This window comes from Podarcis filfolensis (genome assembly GCF_964270895.1).
Source record: "Podarcis filfolensis genome assembly, chromosome: 6".
In the NCBI taxonomy this organism is placed as follows: Eukaryota; Metazoa; Chordata; class Lepidosauria; order Squamata; family Lacertidae; genus Podarcis; species Podarcis filfolensis.
The window spans coordinates 40,234,360-40,257,288 of NC_139609.1; the positions used below are offsets into that span (position 1 = coordinate 40,234,360).

The 22,929-nt window shown below is 40.4% G+C and overlaps 1 protein-coding gene and 1 long non-coding RNA gene across 8 annotated transcripts in view; one reads left to right on the top strand and one right to left on the bottom strand.

Annotated features, from left to right (window-relative positions):
- Positions 1–6,748, bottom strand: part of NFIA (nuclear factor I A) — a 406,395-nt gene extending 399,647 nt beyond the window's left edge. The window contains exon 1 of one of the 7 annotated variants that reach the window (XM_083621271.1): positions 6,524–6,748. In XM_083621271.1, the coding sequence (XP_083477397.1) occupies positions 6,524–6,619 (96 nt within the window). In that variant the 5' untranslated portion in view covers positions 6,620–6,748. The remainder of the gene's footprint in view (positions 1–6,523) is intronic. The other 6 variants (XM_083621276.1, XM_083621267.1, XM_083621262.1 and 3 more) reach the window with 6 other exon arrangements.
- LOC310765810 lies at positions 3,794–22,420 on the top strand. Its single transcript, XR_014549817.1, has 2 exons — positions 3,794–4,170; positions 22,135–22,420. It is a non-coding gene; the product is annotated as an uncharacterized lncRNA (long non-coding RNA).
- Positions 22,421–22,929: the final 509 nt, after the last annotated feature.

The following is a 22,929-nucleotide window of genomic DNA, read 5'->3' on the forward strand; positions in this document are numbered from 1 at the left end:
CCGTGATTTCTTCCATTTGATTTCTAGACATAGGTCTGAGTGGTTTTTCTATTGTCCCATTGCTTTCCCTGGGAAAACTCGTTGTTTACCACTAGATCAGAAAAAATGTCAATCTTCAGAAAACCCTATTGGCATTTGCTCCTGTTCAGAAGTAAACAGTTGGCTTTCCCAGGGAAAGTGGCAGGACAATAGGAAAAACCTCTCGGACCCATGCCTAGAAGTCATGGACCAAGCAAAAGTGTGGATGAGCCCACACTGTCTATTAGCAAGTCTGTACTGTTTTGTGTCTGAATAAAGATCTCTTCCTTACTTACATATAGGAGCTTCTGTCTCTGTGTGCTGGGTGGGAGGCAGGATGACAGCATACATTTAAAACACATTGAATCCTGGGAACTGGGATCCCCCCATTGAATCCTGGGAACTGAAGTTTGTTAAGGTTACTGGGAATTGTAGCCACAGTTCCCAGGATTCTTTGGGGGGAAGGGTGGTGTTTAAATGTGCTTCAAATGTGGATGTGATGGCTATCCAGTTAAAACAACAGGAGAAAAGGATATTAAACCTTCTATAGTTGCCGGTGGCCATTTCTATCTAGCACATGTACTATTGCTAGGCATAATATAAGCAGCTTCAATTCTGAGCTCCTCGTTACTTAGCTGCATTTTATCTCAGATTTTCTCTGCAATTGAGATGAATATTTAAAATATTTTCAGAAAAACCAAACTTCAGAACTACTGTAAAAATAATGCTGTATAGGAAACCTCAATAACATCTAAAATAAAAAAATCTCATCAAAGGCTCCTACCATTTAAATATTAGAAGCTAACACATACATAAAAGTTCTTATAGATTGGAATGGAGTAAAGGTCTTTCAGGTATGAGCAACAGAACCGCACAGTAGTGGTAGTTTTGTCCCAAATTTTGAACCAATAAAGGGCTTTGCCATTCATAGGAGACTCGCAATATTCAGGATGCTTATATTGCAGCGACTTGGTCAGTCAGCTCTTGTTCTCTGGGATCTTGATTTGGGCCTGAACTGTTCACATTGAGCTATTAACAAGAAATGCTTCCCAATGTTTTTCTTTTTTGCGTTTGAGCAATTGGGGAAAAACAAGCTCCTTCTGCTGTCAAGCTATGGTCTGGAACAATAGCCTAGTGATGTCTCCGTTAGGGAACCTTGCTGTTCCTTTGCCAGCATATTGCACAGCTGTACCCATGGCATTGCAATTTTTTATTTTTTTAACATTTCTGAAGGGGGAATTAAGGTCTGAGTAAGGATTATCATGCTGCATTTTCCTCTTACTAAATAATGTTATTTCCCTTGGAAAGTACGATATGATCTGATGCTTGATTCAATGTCAATAGCTGATATGGCTCATATTATACACATCATGTCTACATTATATCTACATATCGCAAACACAGTACGCACTCAGATTCAGGCAAATCCTGGAACGTAAAGGGGAACAGATCTTTATAATATCCATATTTATTCGAATCTCCTTTACCCAATTGCTGGAAACAACCAGTCTTGGCTCAGAGTCATCAACTGCCTAATTTCCAGATTGTCTAAAGAAAGAAAAATTAAGCACAACAGGGAAAATAACATTGTAACTGTTGTTGAGTTTATAATCCAGTGTAAGTTACAGAGTGCTGATAAGTAAAGGAAGTTCAACCAGACAGTTTAATCTTCCAATTTCCTGTCTTCTAATCAGCCACTGGCTCTTTCGACTTTAAATTAGAAACATTCCTAACAATATTCAGGGCAGGTGAAGGAAGAGGGTAGAAAAGAAATGGAGATAGAGTATATATCTGGAAAAAGAAGAAACTAGGGATAGTACAATGAAAGAACATGATGTACAGCAGGACAGAAAGTATGTATTGCATGCAGGTCATCATGCTGTATAAAGCAAGTTTTGCTAGTCAGTTGGAAAACATTTCTAAAAGAGGATTCAGAATTGGATTTCACAGATGCTGTACACTTTCAGACAATAATTTTGCCACGATAGTGTGATAGTACACACACACACACACGCCAATGCAATAATACAAGAATTCTGAACTGGTCTTTGACCGTAATAATAAATTATTACTATTATACAAGCAAAATCCTATGGTACTTGGTGTATATCCTTCAGAAATACAAAATGAGAGTAGCGAAGTATAACTTGCCAATGCATTCAGACAGTTGTACATCAAACGAAAAGTTGCAATGCTTAATGGAATCTTTTCAGACTACACCATGAAATACAACACTTACGAAACATGCTGTGGTTTAGATTTTTCTTTGTTGGTAATACTTTGCTTTGAAGATGTACGCATTCTTAAGCCAAGAGTTACACATTTTCACTTTTTGTGTATGCACTTTAGGTGCTTCCAAGATTGCCTGGATCATTTTAAGCACTTCCATAGGAAACTCAGAAGGAACGCAACAAAAATACTTTTCAGGAATCATGTTGTAGAAGGCCTAAATATGTTTAATGTTACATTTCTAGAAACTATTTTTTATGATACCGGTAGTTATAAGAAAGAAATGACTATACTGAAATGAAGATTTTGCAGTATAATGGTGGGTATTAGAAGAGTTTACATTGGTGTAATCCTACTGGTAGCTTTGGTCCCTGAATTACTGTGTTAAGCTTAATAGTGGCAGGTACAAGTACCTTGTAGGTATCCATTAAAAAGTTGTACCTGTTACAAAGTTTGAAAGCCTGGAAGATTTATTTAAACTCAGAAGCACCTGCGAGTATGTCTGTCCCCACAAGTGAAGAGCTTCTTTTATAAGTCTTCATTTTTAAAGATGCAAAGTCATCATGAAGACACTAGGATGAACAGTTTGTAATAAATATTTCTTCTGATCTCAACCACAGCAAGCTATGACTGAGATTCACTCTATTCATGCCTCTTCTGCAACTCCATCTTTACATCAACCTGGTTTTGGGACCGGGCTCAGCATCTGAAGTCAGTGCAGCATTGTATACAAATTTATAACTCTTTTATCACTTGTACCCATGTGATAATCCTCTACAGGATACTATTAAAATTGAAAAACCAGGAACTAACATTGATAAAGCTAGCAGAGCTGGTAGCAGTCACATAAACTTTGGATACCTACTTCAATATTTTAAATACCTGTTGGATATTACATGTCCTCCCCCCCTTTCAAATAGAAAATAAAATGTCCTTAACTACAGTGCCCAACTTTACAGTCTTTTAACCTTAGGGAGGCAAATTCATTTCACATAGGTTTGCTGTATGTCAGAAGTTTGCAAACCAAAGATGTCATATGAGTGTTAGCCTAAATTAATATCTGTTTCAAGAATGGCATGATTAAAGCATGAGGGAGAGAGGGTTAGATTTCAAAAGATTTCTTGCCAGTCATTACAACAAATGTAATTATTCTTAAAATGTACACATGTACTGAGTCTTGCTTACAGTACTATGAAGTGTCTGATGATACTGAACATATCACTTGGCAGCAAGAGCCACGAAAATAATAAAATTACCAACAGTCTGCATTTTACTTAGACCATTACACTCCCATGAAGATGAGACCTAATATATACACCATGGCATCAGTTGTATGTAGATCAATTAATAAGAAAGATGTAATGAGAAGTTTGCACTATAAAGCCAAAATTCATTCATTCTTCTTTTTTTTACACAAGAGTGTTTAGTCCAAAAGTAAAATAAGCTTTTCAGCCCCCCACTAGACATCCATTCTAGCAACTATCTAGCTACAAACACACTGTAGTGAAATCATGCCAGGGAGAGGGAGAGCAGGAGAGAGAGAGAGAGAGAGAGAGTCCGAGCCTAAGAGATTACTGTGCCCACCCTTTCATACAGCCATTTCTTTCATTATAATAGGTCTTTTCATCAAAATGACACAGAACCTTTAAATTTTGGACAGCATACTTCCATACAGTAGAGACGGCAGCCACTTCAAACCGATTCTGAACCTGCTCCCCGAAATAAAACAAACTCGCTCCATTGACACACATAAATTGTTTACGACTCATTAAAAAGCAAAATTGCATATCCCAGTGTTGGCAGCTGAGTCCAAGCGGGTGGAAAGAGGGCATTCACTCATCTCTTTGTATGCTGGCAGTACCAAACTGAAGTTTAGCAGTAGGCAGTAGCCGAGATTTTTTGTGCAGCCAGACGATGCATGAGGTAACTTTCAAAGCTTCCTTTTTTGTCTTTGTATATTAAAATGCATTGTGTAGCTGAGGTTTGATTAAAAGAACTTAGCAGATGTGATGAGGTTTTGGGGGCTAAAATATGCTTTATATTACAGAGCGTGCATCAGAACTGCTTACTTTTGTATCAATAATTGAATCCTTGTCTGAAAATGGACATGTCTGTTGTACAAATCCTTGTATGGTTCATTTCAATGATTTTTTCTAAATATAAAAAAATGTCTTTTTCTTGTAGTCCACTAACTTTTAGTGGGTTGATTTTAGCGTCTGTACATTGAGGAAATAAGTTATGTGGCATGTTAAAAGTTTTATAGGAACTTTCTGTAAGGTTTCATCTAAACAACAGCTTGTCTGGTTATGAAGCTTGTTTATTTTCTTGTCAAGTGCATTGCTAAATGTTTCCAGCATTTATTTATTTTTTTACATATTATATCCACAACAGTAAGACTTCTGCAAAGTAAATGCATTTTCTTTAAAATGAAGCCTTTTAATATATTTTCGAAAGGAGACAATGTTTTAAGATTCCTGGGGAAAATATAAACAGTCCCCCCACCTCACCATAAGAACAAGACAATAAAAACAGGAGCTTTATAAGAGCATAAGTGTGGCATCTAATATATGTACTGAAGAAGAACAGTTTAGGGCTATTCCCTGAAAATAGATTTGCATCAATAATCACATTTCAGTATATAACAAGCTAATCAGTCAAATGAATAGACAATTTCAGAGCATCCAAGAACATCCCTTCTGCATTTTCTGCTGGCAGAAAGTCTAATTGGAAAATCAGTGGTATGAATGAAGCGGTTAGACTTCCTCTATTCTAATTAACCCAAATCGGCATGTAATATTTAGCTAGCAACCACCAGTTAAACCTTTCTAATGAAGAAAAGTTCAAACAAATCTAACAGCTCAAACACCTTTTGATACAAGCAATGAATACCGCCAAGTCGCTGAATGAAATCCTTCCATATTGCACTTTTTTTCATGTCTTTCAAGTCCACAGGCATCCTAAACTTCTCCGAATGACATCAAAATTGATCTGGGAGATGTTTCTCTGTGTGTGCGTGTGTGTCTCTGTGTCTAAGCCTCACTGCTCCCACTTACTTGTTTCAGCATATCATACAAAACAATGGCATGATCAGTTTCATTGTAATTCCATTCACCAGTCCTTTTTAAAAACAGAAAACAAAAACAAGCCGTGATATCTATGTGAACTGAAACGGAGGGGTTCACGGTCCAGCTAGGAGCACATAATGCGTGTATTGTCCTGGCAGCAAAAATTCTCTCACTTAAAAAAAGAAGGGAAAAAATCACGCTTTGCCACAAGAATAATAATTACAGAAAACTTTAAAAAAGAAAGAAGAGAAGAGAAAAGAAAAGAAAAGAAAAGAAAAGAAGAAGCCCTGCTAACAAATTAATCCCTAACGGACAGCACGCTAACGAGGGCAGTAATGATTTGAGGGCTCTCTTCGACACAACAGGGCATGCATCTTCTGCCACAATGGGCTATTGTGCATCCTCCTAACTCACTGTACCTCTGATAGATTCAAGATGTCAAAGGTTGTCTGGCCCGAGTGACCATGACATGCGAGTTAACTCATTCTGAGAGTGCCTGTCGGAACTTTATTAAAACTTTTAATTGAACCCAAAAGACATTCAAATGGGATCTGTAACACCCAGCTCCAGATCCTAACAGGACAGGAATCAATTCTAACAGAACCTTATGAAAGGATAAGCTAGACCAGGTCCTCTTATGGGACATTCATGCCATGATCCATACACAGCAATGCGAGAGGGGGAGAAAAACCGCCACCAAAGTTTTCCTAGAAATGGCATGTCCTGAAATGTCTCTTGAACTTCCTTAGCCCATTACGTGTTAATATTGTCTGGCAAATATTATAAATCAGCAACTCTAATAATTTGACACAAGCAGCCACATGCCCAACAGGGAAACATAAAAACAAGAATCTGCAATGCCACAGTACAACAAAGCACATCAGAGGACCCAAAGGAGTTGAGGAAAAGTTGTTATTCGAAAAGGAAGCTTTTCAAACTACTTATCCATGTACTTTTATATTTTAAAACAAATAGAACCGAAAGGGGAGGGAGCAATTTTAAATGTAGGGCACATGAACAGTCTCTTGTTACAGAGGAAAAACACACAAGTAGGACAAGTGGAAGGCTACTCCAGTGAAGAGTGTGAAAAAAAAAATCAAATGTTAATTTGATAAATGTGAGGTCTGGGACATTTTGTCAAAGAGGGAGGGAAAGTAGAAAAAGGAAGGGGAGGGAGGAAAAAAAAAAAGGCAGCCGTGCTGCCAACTCACCATCCACCAAGTTCTGGCCGAGATGTCATAGCAGAGCTGCCATTTGATGGATCCGTCGGAGGTTTTCCCTGCCATTATGCTGTCAGCAAGCTTCATCTGATGCTAACTCACGGGAGATAAGACACCTAATTGAGAAAACATTTGCACTGGCATGTTGGGCAACATGTAGCCCAGTCCATACCATATGGAATCATGGGTAAAAAAAAAAAATCTCCTTGACAGTGAACCAATCTCTCACAGACCCAGTGGCAAGGTGAAGTAGGGATGAAAAGTCATCTGCTCCCAGCACTGTCTTCTCCTCTCCCTCTCCCTCTCCTTCTCTCTCTCTCTTTCCCTCTCCCCCCCTCTTTTTTTTTCTAAAGTAAGAACCCACCGCTTAACATCAAAGAGAGGCGGATAAAATTAGGGCTTCATCACTCAGATGATTTTGGTCTGCTAGGTTTTCCCCTTTCCTTTTTCTCCCCCCCCCCCAGCTTAAAAAAAAATGAATAGAGACTTAGTAGGACAAAGGCAGGTAGTGGACTGCGGAGGAAGATCGCCACAGGCTATTAGCCTAAAATTTCTGCTTGACAGATGGAACTGCTTAGAGACTATCATGCAATGTTTTAGGTTCTGCTCCCCCCCCCCCGAAAAAAGAATTTGCAGTCTGATTCAGTATCTGTTTATCACAGCTACTTTCCCCATACATATGACCAAGAAGAAACAAACTGGAATGAAGGTTTCAGATGTGTGATTTTTTAACATTATGCACACAACATAATCATTTCAGGAAATAAAAGCAAAATGCAGGTCTAAATAGTTTAAAGAAAGAGTTTTATTCTTCAGAAAATTAAAAATGCTCTCATGTAAAAATGAAATCTAAGATTTGACTTCACCCCTCTGAGTATTATACAGGAGTGTGTGTGTGTGTGTGTGTGTGTGTGTGTGATTATGTATTTGATAATGTTTCAGAATAATCCATTGGCCTACAAACAGATACCCAGACAAGGCACTTTTGAATTAGACTTTTCCCTTTTAGGGTTTTAAATTTAATTTCGCAGAGTCCTATTTTCCATACGCTGAGTATTCAAAACACCAAGTTATCCAAAATCACCACATGCCTGCCATATTTCCACTTCAGGCTACACCACAAAGAAATGGCATGCCATTGACCTGAATTTACAGGGAACCATCATAATATCTATCTATCTATCATTCATATAGCTATACATCTATCTCAGTAAAGTCACTTCAGTGAAGGAAATCATTTCACATTTTGTATGTCATCATTTTTGTTACAGCTCACAAATGTTTGCCACTTATATTTGTAGCACCTGCACCACTGATATACATCTCCTGTTCAACAAAAGTCATGCCATAACACACAAGTAGAAGACCAATGCTGCGATGTTGTGCACCAAGTTGCATAATCTGCGGAACACTTTGAACTAAAATGAGAATTCAACCATATAATTTGTATCCTCTGTTTTTTTGGTTTATTGGCAGCCAATCCTGTTCATGTTTACTTGAAAGGAAGTCCTTCTAAGTTCTATGAGGTGTGTTTCCTAGTAAGTGACACGTTATTGCCATGAAGCTCACACATATGTATTAATATAAGTACTTTTACCTGTTACTTGTATTCTTGAAGAAGGGATCTGGAAATGCAGGATACAAACCTACTTTATGAAGATATTTCCTTCAATGACACATGAATGAACATCTGAACCAACAAAAGAGTGTTTCATTTTGTGAATCTATTGATTTCATTCAAATATTTAATTTTAGCGGATTGGTGGTCACATTTTTCAATGGTTGAAATTTCTCCCCCTTGCTGGAAAATAGTTTTGATAATTTTTGTGGAATAATAAGAGTTTGGCAGCTAAGCTTCATTAAAATGCACTTCATCAGTGTAAAATTGTTCAAAACTGATTTTGAAATGATGGAGAAATATTTTGCCTATTAATAAGAATTCCACAGTTTAGCTTCCTGAAAACAAAGACTTTTCTAACTTTCCCACCTGCAAGACAGTTATTAATTATGGGTTGGAAGTAGTTTTTACTCAGCTCTAACAGCACTGAGTAATTTTGTTATACAATGTGTGTGTGTGTGTGCACGCGCGCATGCATGTGCGTATCAGGAGATGTCAGATAAGATTCGTATAAATATGCATGGACAGAATAAAAATATATGTGTATGTATGCACTTCTGAGTGAGATTTCCTTTTCTTTCTACATGTGGTGTGTGTACAGGTAAACGTATTTATCTATATCCTAAATGTACATGCATACAAGTTTGTTTGTATTTGATAAAATCATCACATCAGTGGTGCAGGTGTTTGACTTGTCCTGAGTGTGCCCTGCGTGTTCACGCACATTCTTTATTATGGTCCTAAGACCCACAAAAACAGTTTTGAAAGTAAAAATGCAGCAGAGATACAAGGAAAAGATTTCAAGGCAGTCGCTATGTTTTGTCCAGAGCATGTTGACTTCTATTTCTTATAACCTCTGAGATAAATTTTGCCATGACCAGGGTAATATCATTTGACTTCTCCTCAAGAAGACACTTGAGATAGAAGGTTTCAGAATTTCCAGGTAAATTTACCAATAAATTTACCAATGAATGTGTTTATGTATATCATAAATGTACATGCATACAAGTGTGTAATGGTAAAATCATCACATCACAGTGGCGCAGGTGTTTGACTTGTCCTTAGCATGCTCTCCGTGTTCAGTATCAGCTCCATTTACAGGTGTAGCTTTAGCTAGTGTAGGAAGTCTTAAAGTTGTGCTCAGAAACCAGGAAGAAAATGGATGTTGTTAGCAATGGCCTTTGTGATGGGTGGCCGAAATACCCATGTCTATTCACTCTGGCGTCATCAAAAGTACCTGTTCTTTCTTCTATAGGCTGCTTGGTGCTTTTAAAAACTGTAATGCAAAATATAAAGTAAGATGATTAAGCAACAATCAGCATCTAACCAACATGAGATTGAATTTCATCCTTCCCTGCTTCCCTTTCTTTCACAGGAAACAACTAGCCAGCACTTGTGATAATTAATTGAGTAGCACTGAGCCTACATTGCTTTCTGTCTCTTATTAAAAATGTAGGCGAATAAACGATCAAACCTGCCCCCCTCCCCAGTATGTCTATAAGTTGGTGTGATCTTGTATGCTTATATATTGACTGATAATGTTTGCAGGAAATTCTTTGTTTTCCACTATGTGGATAGGGTCTTTTGGGCCCAGTATTGATATTATTGGCTCTGTCTTTAACTTAGCTATGAAAAACATGCCAAACACTTGAAGTGATTACAGGAAAAGAATATAGAGTTCATTTTAGCAGTGGAAACAGCATGAAATCACTCCATTCTGGACAGTACAGTAGTCTGATGTAAAGAATCAATGCTGTTGAATAACTGTGTTTTCGATCCAGAACAATTAGGGTGCAGTTAACTTTACCATTTTTCTTTATGATGTGGGTGGCAGCGGATCTTTTCTTGTCGAGCAACTACTCCTTTTCTAAGTGAGCTGTTACTAATAGCCTTGAAAGAAGATTAAATGCAACATGTTAAATATTACAATTATTGTGGAAAACAAAATTATTTAGTGAACATAATGGGGAGCAAATCAAGCATTTAACATGATCCAGGAAATGCTACTCTAAACAATTGCATTTGTTTTATGCATTCCCCCCCCCCTTTGATTGCTGACAGATGCCGTTTTGGAAACAAACATCTAAACAGTTTTCCTTCAATCACAGAAAAGGGGGGGGGGAGGAAATAATAAACCCCCACACTAGAGAACGACTACATGTTTTGAATTTAACTCTTGTCAATCACTGTTCTGCAAAACATGACATGTGAATGACACCCATGCAAAACCATATCATTAGAAAGCTAATAAACCACAAAGACATATTCCCTTTAAACCTCTCTGTAAAGTAGGAAAAACTGCTGAGGACTGAGATCATCGTCAACATTCCCCCCCACCCATAAATGTGTAACATTGTACCTGCATATCCAGGTCCCTCTGGCCCCTTTTCGTCTTCCTGATTAACACAGGATTATATGTGTATGACAGTTTTAGCATGCATGTTTACTCAGCAAGATGCTGGATGAAAATTAGAACACATTTGCCTATGGAGATTGTTATGAATGTGGACTACTTCCTATACAAAACACAATGTGTCCGATATTGAAGGCAGGGAAAGAATTAGTGAAGTGTTTACTAAACTTGAGTGGAAATGCCAAAAGACAGTATCTGCAAAGCACATTAAACCCCCTAGATAAATAAAGTTGACTTTCTTAAAATTTACTGCTGGGACCATTGCCTGCTCTATTTCGGTTACTATTCTTTCAAGCACTCCCCTATTTGCCTACTTAGATTTAAGCCTCACGGTCAGAGAGTGTCACTTTTGTGCTCTAAATAAGACTTAAGCACACCTACTGTACATTGCTAAGTGAGTATGAAAGTAGTAGCTGTGCTAGCAGTTATAATAAGAAATCAAGCAGCCCATACACATCAGAATTACAGAACACGTGTTGAGAGATATAGGGAGAACCCTCCTGGACCAGGCCAAAGTTCTGTCTAGTCCAGCATCCAGTTCCAGAGCCAGTGTGGTGTAGTGGTTAAGAGCGGTGGACTCGTAATCTGGTGAACTGGGTTCGATTCCCCGCTCCTCCACATGCAGCTGCTGGGTGACCTTGGGCTAGTCACACTTCTTTGAAGTCTCTCAGCCTCACTCACCTCACAGAATGTTTGTTGTGAGGGAGGAAGGGAAAGGAGAATGTTAGCCGCTTTGAGACTCCTTCGGGTAGTGATGAAGCGGGATATCAAATCCAAACTCTTCTTCTTCTTCTCTCTAGAAAGCTCACAAAGCAGGACATGAACACAGTAGCCCTTTTCTGCTGTTGTTCCCCAGTGACTGGTGTTCAGAGGCATTCCACCTCTGATCCCAGAGGACACATATAGCCATCATGACGAGAGATGATGCCGAAAATCGAAATTAGGCATTTGGTAGTATTCATTTAATTATTTCATTCATTAATTGCTTTCTAGGAAGCATCTCAGCAAGCGATTTCACAATACGACTCCTTAAAGATGAACTTACGCTCAGCCAAAAGCCTTATTGAGCAAAGATTAGCGGACATTGAAAATCAACACAACCTCGCCAGGGGTGGGGGTGTCTGCTCCCCCAGGTATCACGGAATAACCCCACCACTTGGCCTTCCATCATACATGTCATCTCTTTCATCAGTACCACACCGACGTGCATTTATTCGTGCAAGGTTCAATGTCTTTCCATCAAACCTGCTGAACCACAGATTTTCCAATGGTTTGGTGTCTCCGCTATGCGTGTGTGACGGGGAAACTGTTGAATCTCTTTCACATATAATGTTCAACTGTCCCCTACATAGCATAGCCAGGGCTAAATTCCTGGGCCCTGCTTTACTGCGCTTGGTTGGCAGGCCTGTTGAGTCACACGCCGCACTGCTTTTGCAGGATACAGATCCTTCTGTAACTCTGCAGGTGGCGAGATTTCTGAATGCGGTTATATCACACTCAAAAACCACCAAAAACCAACAACAACATCAAAACTAATTGGACTGTTACGTTGAGAGTGCACGTCGGAGTTCGTCTTTAGTTTTCCTTTTCTGTGTTCCATCCCTTGGAGCTCTCCTGGCCCCAAGCCGTCACTTGGCTCTGCTCAATGACCCACCCTTGCATCGTGGTGTTCACCTTCTGTTGTCGGATATATCTGTTTTTATGTCCCTGTGTTTTTATGTTTGTACATATTTTATGGGCTAATAGCCGTAAATAAATAAATAAATAAATAAGATTTCACAATACAGTACAATAAAAACATATAGAAAACAATTGCATCTATTAAAAAAAAAGTCCATGTGGTGTAGTGGTTAGAGTGTATGACTATGACCTGGGAAACCAGAGTGCAAATCCCCACTCTGCCAGCCATGAAGCTCACAGACAGGGCGCTCTTGGGCAGTCACAGTTTCTTTCCTTGAAGGAAATGTAATAAATAAAATAAAATAAAATAAATGACATCAAACTATTTCAGATTCAATACACATAGCAACTAGGGTAAGAATCTTCACTTTGAAGGCTTGTTGAAAGAGGAATGTTTTCAACAGGCACCCAAAAGACAACAGAGATGGTGCCTGTCTGATATGTAATGGGAGGGAGTTCGAAAGGATTGATGCCACCACACTAAAGGACCAGTTCTGAAATTGTAGGCTATATCTTTGAGGTTCCTCAATGCCCAGATGTACACACTGAGTTAACTAACATTCTTTAATATTTTCACAATTCAGACAGATTTTTTTATGTTAATTTCTGTTTTCTGTGCATACAAATTTGGCAGAACTAAACATTCAAACTCAGTCATCTTTGCTTGTGCTCAGATGTTGATTGCTGCAACCTTTTACTTGTTTAACGAACTTTAAATGTCTCAATTGGCATTCATATCCTCATGGAATTACTGTGTTTTAACCCTTTAGTTTTTGGGACGCAGGTGGCACTGTGGTCTAAACCACAGAGCCTAGGGCTTGCTGATCAGAAGGTTGGTGGTTCGAATCCCTGCGACGGGGTGAGCTCGGTCCCTGCTCCTGCCAACCTAGCAGTTTGAAAGCACGTCAAAATGCAAGTAGATAAATAGCTACCGCTCCAGCGGGAAGGTAAAAGGCGTTTCCGTGCGCTGCTCTAGTTCGCCAGAAGTGGTTTAGTCATGCTGGCCACATGACCCGGAAGCTGTACGCTGGCTCCCTCGGCCAATAAAGTGAAATGAGCATCGCAACCCCAGAGTTGGTCATGACTGGACCTAATGGTCAGGGATCCTTTACCTTTAACCCTTTAGTTTGCTGAGGCAGTCTGTTTAAAAATTTGGATCTGAAATCTTTTAATAACACCATCCTTAAGAAGAGCTGCCTGAGTTCTGCTAGGTATCCTCTTGTGCATTTCTGCTGCCTATTCATCTGTGTCTGCTTGTGCCACAACCACTTCCTTTGGTCCCATGTCAACCTAACTGTAAACACAGGGCCCATGAAAGTAGCCAGTCACAGAGAGGGTGATACATGACTCTGCGACACCCAACATGACATTGGGATGTCATACTACACATTACACATTTTTGAGATGCACTGTGTTGATGCGCAAATAATTGTATAAACTACAGTATCCCCAAATAATGGAGAACGCTCACCTTAGATTGTTACACGTGTTTTGTAACAGGATTAGATAATTATGATTTCTGATGGGATAATTTCACCAGTTACTAACCATTACTAGGAGCCACTGATAAGTTTATGTCCCATGAATTAGCAGGTGACAATCACTTGATTGTCCTGATTATTTTTTTAAAGCAGCCCCTAGAAAATTACAGCCTGTGGGGAATTCCATATTAATTGTTTGTGTGTATTTGTGTAGATTCCTAGCATTGTTCTTCAAGGTTCAAGTTTCTAATCTGAGTCTCTAGAAGTGAAATCTTGGAGTAGGGTAGAGATGCACCATTCCTATGTCCCTATTGTCAATGCATGCAGATGAATACAAAATAACCTGTTATTCCACCCATTATGAGTTCCCTCTCCATGGCAGAGTTCTAAATGATTGTTTCATTCGAGTCAGGAGTCCAGGACACATTAGAGCAAAGCAGAAGATGCAACGCACGGCTAATTTCCAAACATGTGAAGTAACCATCTCTGTTCATGTGCAGAGTACAGCACACCAGACTAAATATAATCAGCTTCTGTTATGTCTGAGGTTAGGGAGAATATCTTCTAACTTTGGGGAAGGGTGTAGCCAGAAAGGCATAAAGCCCAAACTTTTCATTTTTGAAATGAAACGTCAAATTCACAAAACAACAAGCTCAAAATCATAGTGACAACATTTCCCTCCATTCCTCTGTGTTAAAAATATTCTCAATTTAAGCTTGAGGATGGGCATGCTCGACGCAGACCCACACACCTTTTCTGGAAATCTCAGTGAAGTTCTATGGAATTGAGCATTGCTCAGATCTATATGCCCTGTGCCTCACAGTTGCTGCTGCAGCTTTTAATGGGCAAATGCAGGGAAATTGCTAATATAGAATTTGTTGCAAGACAAATCCATTATTTCTCCTTCCAATTTCCAATTTCAAAGAATAAATAAATACAAACTGATTAAGTAAAATAGATATTTATTATTGAAAGAAACTCACTGTTGCATTCTTTCCTGTATGGTGTGATACCTGAATAAAACAAAAACAACACATCTGCCTGCTATTCAGACAACTCAGTCAGTATATGAAGATGACATGGCTATATTCTTTTCTGCCACTGTCTGCCATAGTTACACACCAAGAGATCCTTCAGTCCTTTGGCCTATGGTACTACTGGATGCACTGAACTGTCCTTCCAGTATTGTCCATCTGCAAATCTTAAAGATACTTCAAGGACCATATTAGTGCAGGTGATAACATCTAAACAGAAAGGAGATACTACCAGGCAGGACCAAACCATGTGCACCAATGATCAGCCACAGATAGCACCCACCAGATCATGAGAGGTATTTTTTTAAAAAGATGCTGGAGCACCCAATATCTTTGGAGTCTAAGGCCTCTATATCTTGTGAACCACGCTGAGATCTTTTGATGAAGGGTGGTATAATAATAATAATAATAATAATAATAATAATAATAATAATATGCTAGCTGCAAGCACAAACAATGCTTCACACAAAATCAGAGCAAAAGCTTTGACCAGGTTTCCATTCCCCTTTGTGGCAGAGGCCTGCTCAACACTGGTTTTTGTTTGCTTGTTTCACTATATAGGGTGGAGAGATGGGAATTAGGGTGACATAATCCCCTTCGGTAGCATGGAAGGCAGCTGAGATAAGTTTCTTCTGATCCAGCAGAACAAGCCTAAAGTGACCAAGTCTTCCAGCTTGGAAGGGAAACAAAATCACAATGGGATGAAGCAGTACATTCAACGGTGCATTGCCTGTGGGAGGAAATCCAAGAGAGAGAAAAAATATCCCACCAGCTATTTTTGGATCCTTGCTCAAATTAAAGGCCTATCCAATCACATGTCTTTGGCCTTGTGTTGAATATGCACGCTAGCATTGTGCAACTGAAGACAGATTTTTCTGATTAGGTCTCTTTAGGAACTATGCTGGTGTAATTGAACCAAACCCCCTGAATTTTCCAAAACTGTGCATGGGCTCCAAGGAAGAGTTCACATCCCAGGTACGTTCTTATTTTGACTAATTAGCCATGTAAATTTAGAACAATCCATAATTTGCAATGCATTATGGAAACAAGTATTTTCTTCAGTATGATTAATCAATATACCACAGTCCTCAATTATTTTTATTTTTTATTTTTTTACTAGCCCAAGTTAAACTTCCTGGGAAGTTTTAAAACAACCCCACTCCCTCCTCCCATGATAAAGAAAACTAACCATGTCCAACACAAGCTCAAAACTCAGTGATGTCTTTTATACAGCACATAGTCATAAGCTGACCACCCAAGTAAATACGGTAGATCATAACAATATAAATATAAAATATAATATAATATAAATATAAAATAGGCATGCTGGACATTTATTATATAAATGCAGTGGTAAACCACCAAACTGCTTTTCACTATGTTTTTTTGTTATGCTGCATTTGGGCCTCATCTATACTGTATATGGGACACGGGTGGCGCTGTGGGTTAAACCACAGAGCATAGGGCTTGCCAATCAGAAGGTCGGTGGTTCGAATCCCCGCGACAGGGTGAGCTCCCGTTGTTCGGTCCCTGCTCCTGCCAACCTAGCTGTTCGAAAGCACGTCAAAGTGCAAGTAGATAAATAGGTACCACTCCAGCAGGAAGGTAAATGGCGTTTCCGTGCGCTGCTCTGGTTTGCCAGAAGCGGCTTAGTCATGCTGGCCACATGACCTGGAAGCTGTACGCCGGCTCCCTCGGCCAATAAAGCAAGATGAGCGCCGCAACCCCAGAGTCGTCTGCGACTGGACCTAATGGTCAGGAGTCCCTTTACCTTATACTATATATTGAAAGCAGTATCATGCCACTTTAAACAGTTGTGGCTTCCCTCAAAGAATCCTGAGAAGTGGAGCATGTAAAGAGTGTTGACAGTCGTTACTAGACCCCTTTCTCCCTTATAATGCACATGTCCTGATGCACAGACAAACACAGAAAGTGCTGGTGGTAGAAGCTGAATAGAAATAGGAACAGCACAGGAGAGAGAAGGGGAAGTTCTTTCAACAATAGCTTCTCTGGGTCAGTCCAACGCCCTGCTAAGTGCAGGAACCTTGCAACTGCAGTATTCCTGGAAGATGAAATATAACCTAGAGTGTTAATACATTCAGCAAAGGAGATCCCAAATCTCCTGAGGAAGTTTATCCCACTGTTGAACAGCTCTTATCATTAGGAATTTTCCTCAGTTGTTTAGACAAAATAGTGTTACCAAATTTGGGTGCCACCCCCACCCTCTGCCAGGGGGTTCCAGGTGCTCACCCAGGGTTTGTGCCCCTTTGGAGAATTGAAGACACAGTGGAGATTGTCATAGTTTAAGAGGTATGGCTTATTTCACCTATTCACACCTTCAGTCCGCATGGAGGGAGTCCAGATCTTACAGCATGGTCATTTCAGGAGGGTCTTGTTCCCCACAGCAGTGCAGCCCTGGAGTCAAAGGCATCTCTCCTAGCCAGCCTTCAGGCAGCCTGCCCAAAATGGATCCCAGTCTTTGTTTGGATGTCAGGTGGGCGACCCCACTCACCTGTCAAATTTATGAATATCTTGGGCTGCCTGGCTGCAAGGTTTCCTCACCTTTGGTTTAAGCAATTGTTTGAACAGGTCTTGCTACTTCTTATCGGGGCACTAAGCTTTTGTTAATGAAGTCAAGGATCGCATTAGTTTTGAAATGATTCGTTTAGCTGCCTTGCAGCAACACCTGTCCTGCTGAGTCTTAGGAGCAAGCTCTCCAGCATTTTCCCCCTCTGAAAATCCTGCATGCTGTGAACTTATTTTAAATAAATGTCACATTATTTATAACTATGTCATTTTAAATTGTGACATTAATAATATTAATACTGTATTCTAAATTTTAGATTTTATGATTTATGTGGAAATTGTTTTCCATTTGGTTGTATATTTTTTGATGTGTTTTATCTATTGTTTATGGCTTTTGCCATGTTGTCATGTCGCAAGCCGCCTTGAGCATTGTTTTAATTATGGAAAGGCGGCATACAAATAAAAAATGATGATGATGAGGTCAGACCATTTCTCCATCTAGCTCGGTATTGTTGACAATGGCTGGCAGCACCTGCAGAGGTTCTGGCAGGAGTCTTTCTCATCCCTGCCTGGGATTGAATCTGGGACCTTTTGCACGCAAGCCATGCACTCTACCACTGAGCTTGCATTTTCCACACTGGCTCCACAGACGGAGCGAGAGGGATGCCCTTTGTTGTTCTCTCTCAAAGTTTTCTCAGTGGCACATAGCATAGGCACTGCCACCTGCTGTACTCATCTAGAAAGTGCTCCTAAGCAGCAAGAGCTGCTTAGTCAAATAATCAGCTTGGAAACGCCACAGAAACTAAAGCAGTACACAGTTTGCATCTGTGAGTTTGAGGAATTTCCTTGCCCAGTGAAGGGTTGTGAAAGCATGGCAGCAGGATAGAAGATGAAGAGAGGCTTGGGAAACAGGCAACGTAGACAGAAAGTTGTGTATTTGCACGTGAGACCACCTTTAATTTATTTTTATTTATTACATTTCTATACTTCTCTTCAACCAAGGATCACAGGGCAGTTTTCAAAGCTGCCATTCTCCTCTGCCTCTAAGAACATCCTTGCACACAGACATTAAATAGATAGTCTGATTACTATAACAAGAAAAGCTTTGCCTGCTGGCTTTCTTGCATCAGAGCACAGACAAAGCAAAGAAAGGTCTTGTAAAATAGGAACAAATACAGAAAGTTGCCTTATATTGAAGAAGACCGTTGGTTTATCCAGTTCAGCAATGCCTGCACTGACTTGCAGTGGCTCTTCAGATGTTCAGACTAGAATCTCTCCCAGTCCTGACTGGGAGGTGCTGGGGATTGCCTGGGACCTTCTGCATGCAAAGCAGATGTCCTGCTATGGCCCTTCCCCTTATATGTAGGAAACAGTACCAATACAATACATAGAAGGGAGTCTTTTCCTATAAGTGTCACGTGGCGAGCTAAGTTTCAACTAGTAAAACTTTCCACAGCATGCAGATGAAGTGCTGGGGAAGTTATCTTTGAGTGCCAGGATGCTGCTAACTGCAGAGGACCAGGACCACTTTAGAAAAAGATGGTAACTCTAACAGAAAGTGGTAGGGATAGGGAAGGTCTAGCCAACATGGTGTCTGGAAGATGTTGCTGGACTGCCATCCCCATCATGCCCGGCAACTGGGCTGGGACTGGAGGGAGCCAGAGTCTGAACACACCGGCAGGATTTCCTATAGTGCGATCAACTTTTTTAAAAAGATCCCTCATCTCACATGCAAGCTGGCAAAAGAGTCTCACAGAGCAAGTCTATATGTGGCTACTTGGCAGTAAGTGCCACTGAGTTCAATGGGAGTTGCTCTCAGGTTAGTATGGCTAGGACTGCAGGCTAAAAAAGTTATGGGGGGGGGGGCTAAAATGAAGAAGAGAAAAGAAACCACCATGTGTTTAAGTGAGTAAACATAAAAGGTCAAAAACCAGTCACATCCAGTTACTTATCTAACATAAATCTGAATGCAGAAATTTGGTTCAGGCATGGACCCATATGATATGAAAAGTTGTGCCGCCTTAATTTCTGTGTCTTGCTTTGCAGTGATCTGTACAGGAGTGTTGATTAGTTCCTGGGAACCCTGCTTACAAGCTACATGTGCAAAGCTTTCCATGCCACACGATGCTTTTGCTGGGGCCTCTGAAAGTTATTAGATTGGCCTGGTTATAGACGACCCAAACATTGCTTACACTGGTGTTGCAGTCTTGGGATTAGTGTAAAGGGGCATTTAATTACGTCTTTAGGTGTCTCAACAATTAAATGTTCTTTAGCAGTTTAGGTCTATCATCTCCTTCTTCTCCGCCATCTCTCGGTATGGTCCCAATTCAACAAAGCACATATGTGATTACCTCTAAGCAAATGTTTGATTAGAATGGTGTTTTAAGAAGGGCTTTGAGTAACCAAAACCCTAAGTGACAGCCAACTCAATTACAAGCAAAGTGCTACTTCTAATGCCTTAGGGCCCAATCTTTTTCAGGCATAATGTGAGTCGTTCTCTTTTCATCGCTTTGAATCCTTAGTGTGGTGTGCATTAAATCAACTAATGCACTAGCAGCACCAATCTCTAAATAAATGTGGTATTGAGGTATAATTAAAAGAGATTCGAGCCGAAAATTGATATAACTTAGTCTTCAAGGACTGTCATTATTCTCCTGGGCTGGGCTCTTATTCCCCTAGCAGATGCACAGGAGGCAAAAATTCAACAGGATGATGCTTCTCAGTAGGCCAATATGCACAACAGGCAGAAATTCAGTGGGCGTGTACCTCTCAGCCTGCTTATGCAGCGATGAGGGAAATGTGCATCTGTTCAAGTTCTGCTTGCCTTGTGGCTGTTAAACAGGCACAAGAGTCCTCTTTGCCCTCTGAAAGAAAATCAAAAAGTTGCCAGCTGTATTAGGGAGCTGTCCCTAATGTGTCATATGATGCATGGCTAGAAGACTTTGCATTGTTGGAAACGCTGTAGCATGATGGCACAGGTGGTATAGGGATGTGGGGCTGGCATGCATGCTCTCAAGTCCCTCTCATGCTTCCCCATCTCCATGCGCTCATTGAACACATAATAATACACTGTAACTACTACTATTTTCAGTGGTGGCTCCCAGTTTGCGGGATGCAAACTGGTGCCATCTCTTCCTGCTTTTAAACAACAGGCAAAAACATTCCTACCTCCCGAGGCTTATGCTTTGCAATTGGGAGGGTAGTTAGAGATGTCAGTGGGCTTTGTTGTGCTCATCCATTAGACAGGGTAGGTAGACCTTGTCCCTTTTAAATACGTCGTCGTCGGAGTCTTTTAGCTTTTGTTGATTTTATTATTTACTGTGTGTATTGCAAAACGTGATGAAGAAGCAAACAATAATTGTCCCCCAAATATGTGGATGGAGACTTGATACACTCACTCTGTGTAATCCACCGTGTGTCAGTGGAGCTGATCATATTTGGATACCTGAGAAAAACCCCTCAAACACTGTGGAGATAAGATGAAATAAAAGGAGAACAATGTGGCAAAGGAATGTGGAAAATGCAAATGTTCTGTATAGACAAAGAGAATGAAAGCTGCATGAAATATAACCGGCACATCCTGCAGGGCAGATGTGTCCTAAGGGCACGTGCAGCACATGGGATTGTTCTCAGTGCAACTTGCCTCTGCAAAACACACTTTAAGAGCATTTGCTAATCCCTGGGCAGATCTCTACTAGGCCACAAAGAGCAGGCTGCAGTAATCACACAACTGGTGTGTGCTGGGTACAAGTCTACACAGAGGAATATTCCAGGATTCTGTTATGTTTCAGGCTTCTCACAGTTCTTCTTCGCAGAGGACTTCCCCACCCCACTAGAATCTTCCCAGGAGGAGAATCTTATGGGAGCAGACTTTGGCTCCATTCATACATAACCAGAGTCCAGTGGTTGGCTCAAGGCAAAACTACAAGTGCGGTTGAAGCTGCGATTTGCAGATACCACGTGTGCTTTACAAAATGAACTACCAAGCATGGGTGGAGATCACACGGTATGATGTGGAAAGATTTAAGTCTTCCTTCCCCAGCCACAATCTCCTTCACATCCAGCCACCCCCAAGGCACAACTAGCTTTAAGAAAATAAAAATAAAAACACCTCCCATATGTGCAGACAGGAGTTTCTCCACTCTAATATTAAATCCCATGCAGGGTGGGCGTGTGTATGTGTGTGATGAATTTAATAGAGACTGCAGATGTGGAGGGAGACTTAACTTTCACTTCCCCCTATGCAGTGAACTTGATCATCACCCCTCCCCTGCACCTGGATATTTTTTTTTTAATGTTCAACACTAGTCACATTGTTAATGGCATGTGTATTTGGGTCCTCGCTGTGGCTGCATTCCATCCCAGTCTCATAACATTTAGAGGCCAAGATCACAATAAATGAGTGAATCACATAGGTGCTGCTTGCAATGATCACTACCCAACACACACTTCCAGTTGTAATTTTTGTTCTCCACATTTCCACATCAGTTTGCATTTTTTCCTTAGAAAAAGTCCTCGTGAAAATTCACCATCATTTTAGTGCAAATTTCTCCAAAAATACACCTTTTTTTTGTATGCAATTTTGCCTAATATACAGATTTTCACCAAGCATTTCCCCTCTAATTTAATTCATTTTTGAATGCTATTTTCATAATATATATACATGCAGTTATACAAACATGTTACTCTTGCATATTCATTTTTCTCCGTGGTCCTTGGCACTGAAAAACGTGGAGAGGTGCGAGTTCTGAAGGATGGCTGTTTTCTGGTTCGCACCTTGTTTTGGAAAGTGTTGATTCAGTGTGTTTGCTTTTGAGTGCGATCTGAATTGAATTTCTCCCCATGTTTAGATGCGTCCTCGGACACTGGTGGCGGTGCTGCATCCGCCTGATTCCATCCTTTGGACATTATCAGCCTGGCTGGGGATCCAGCTCCTGGGAAGCGGCAGCTCTGCCACACGGAGAGTGTATGAGCTGGGCATGGGACCACAGCTTCATCACAGGCCAAAGCTCGATTCCAGAAAGATTAGCCAAGCTGAGGCTCCTGGCCAACAAGAGCAAGCAGACTTGTGGCATGAAAGCCAAGCTCAGGCAGGCACAGGAACATTCCCTTAGTCAATAAAAACAAAGAATCTTATTTGTAGTCAAGATTCTTAGGGGAGGAGGGAAGAAATAAAAGAAAAAAAAATACCAAGGCTGTAATCCAATACGCATTTTCCTGGGAGAAAGTCCCATTAAAATCAACAGAGCTTACTTCTGAGAGCAGATATATATATATATAGAATTGCACTGTACATTTACAAAAGCGCTTGCATTTTTTTTTTACCACTTGCTGTTCGGTTTTCTTCCTTGATTGAACTGCAGCAGATGCTAACGCTACCAGCTTAGGGTTTGGCCTGCTTTAGGGCAGGGGTTCCAAACCCAGCGTCTTGTTTTTCTGAATGCAACCTTGCTGTTTCTAACAACTTCAGGAGTGGGGGAGCACGTGGAAAGGGTCGCCTGTAGTTTTTGCAAAGCGCTTCCTTGTCCCCAAAACTCTTTACTGAGGGTGGCTTCGTAACTTGTACAAGAGACGCTTAAGAAAACGAAAAGGTTAATATATTCTAACTCGATGTTGGGTATAGAATGTCAGATCTGTCAAACCAC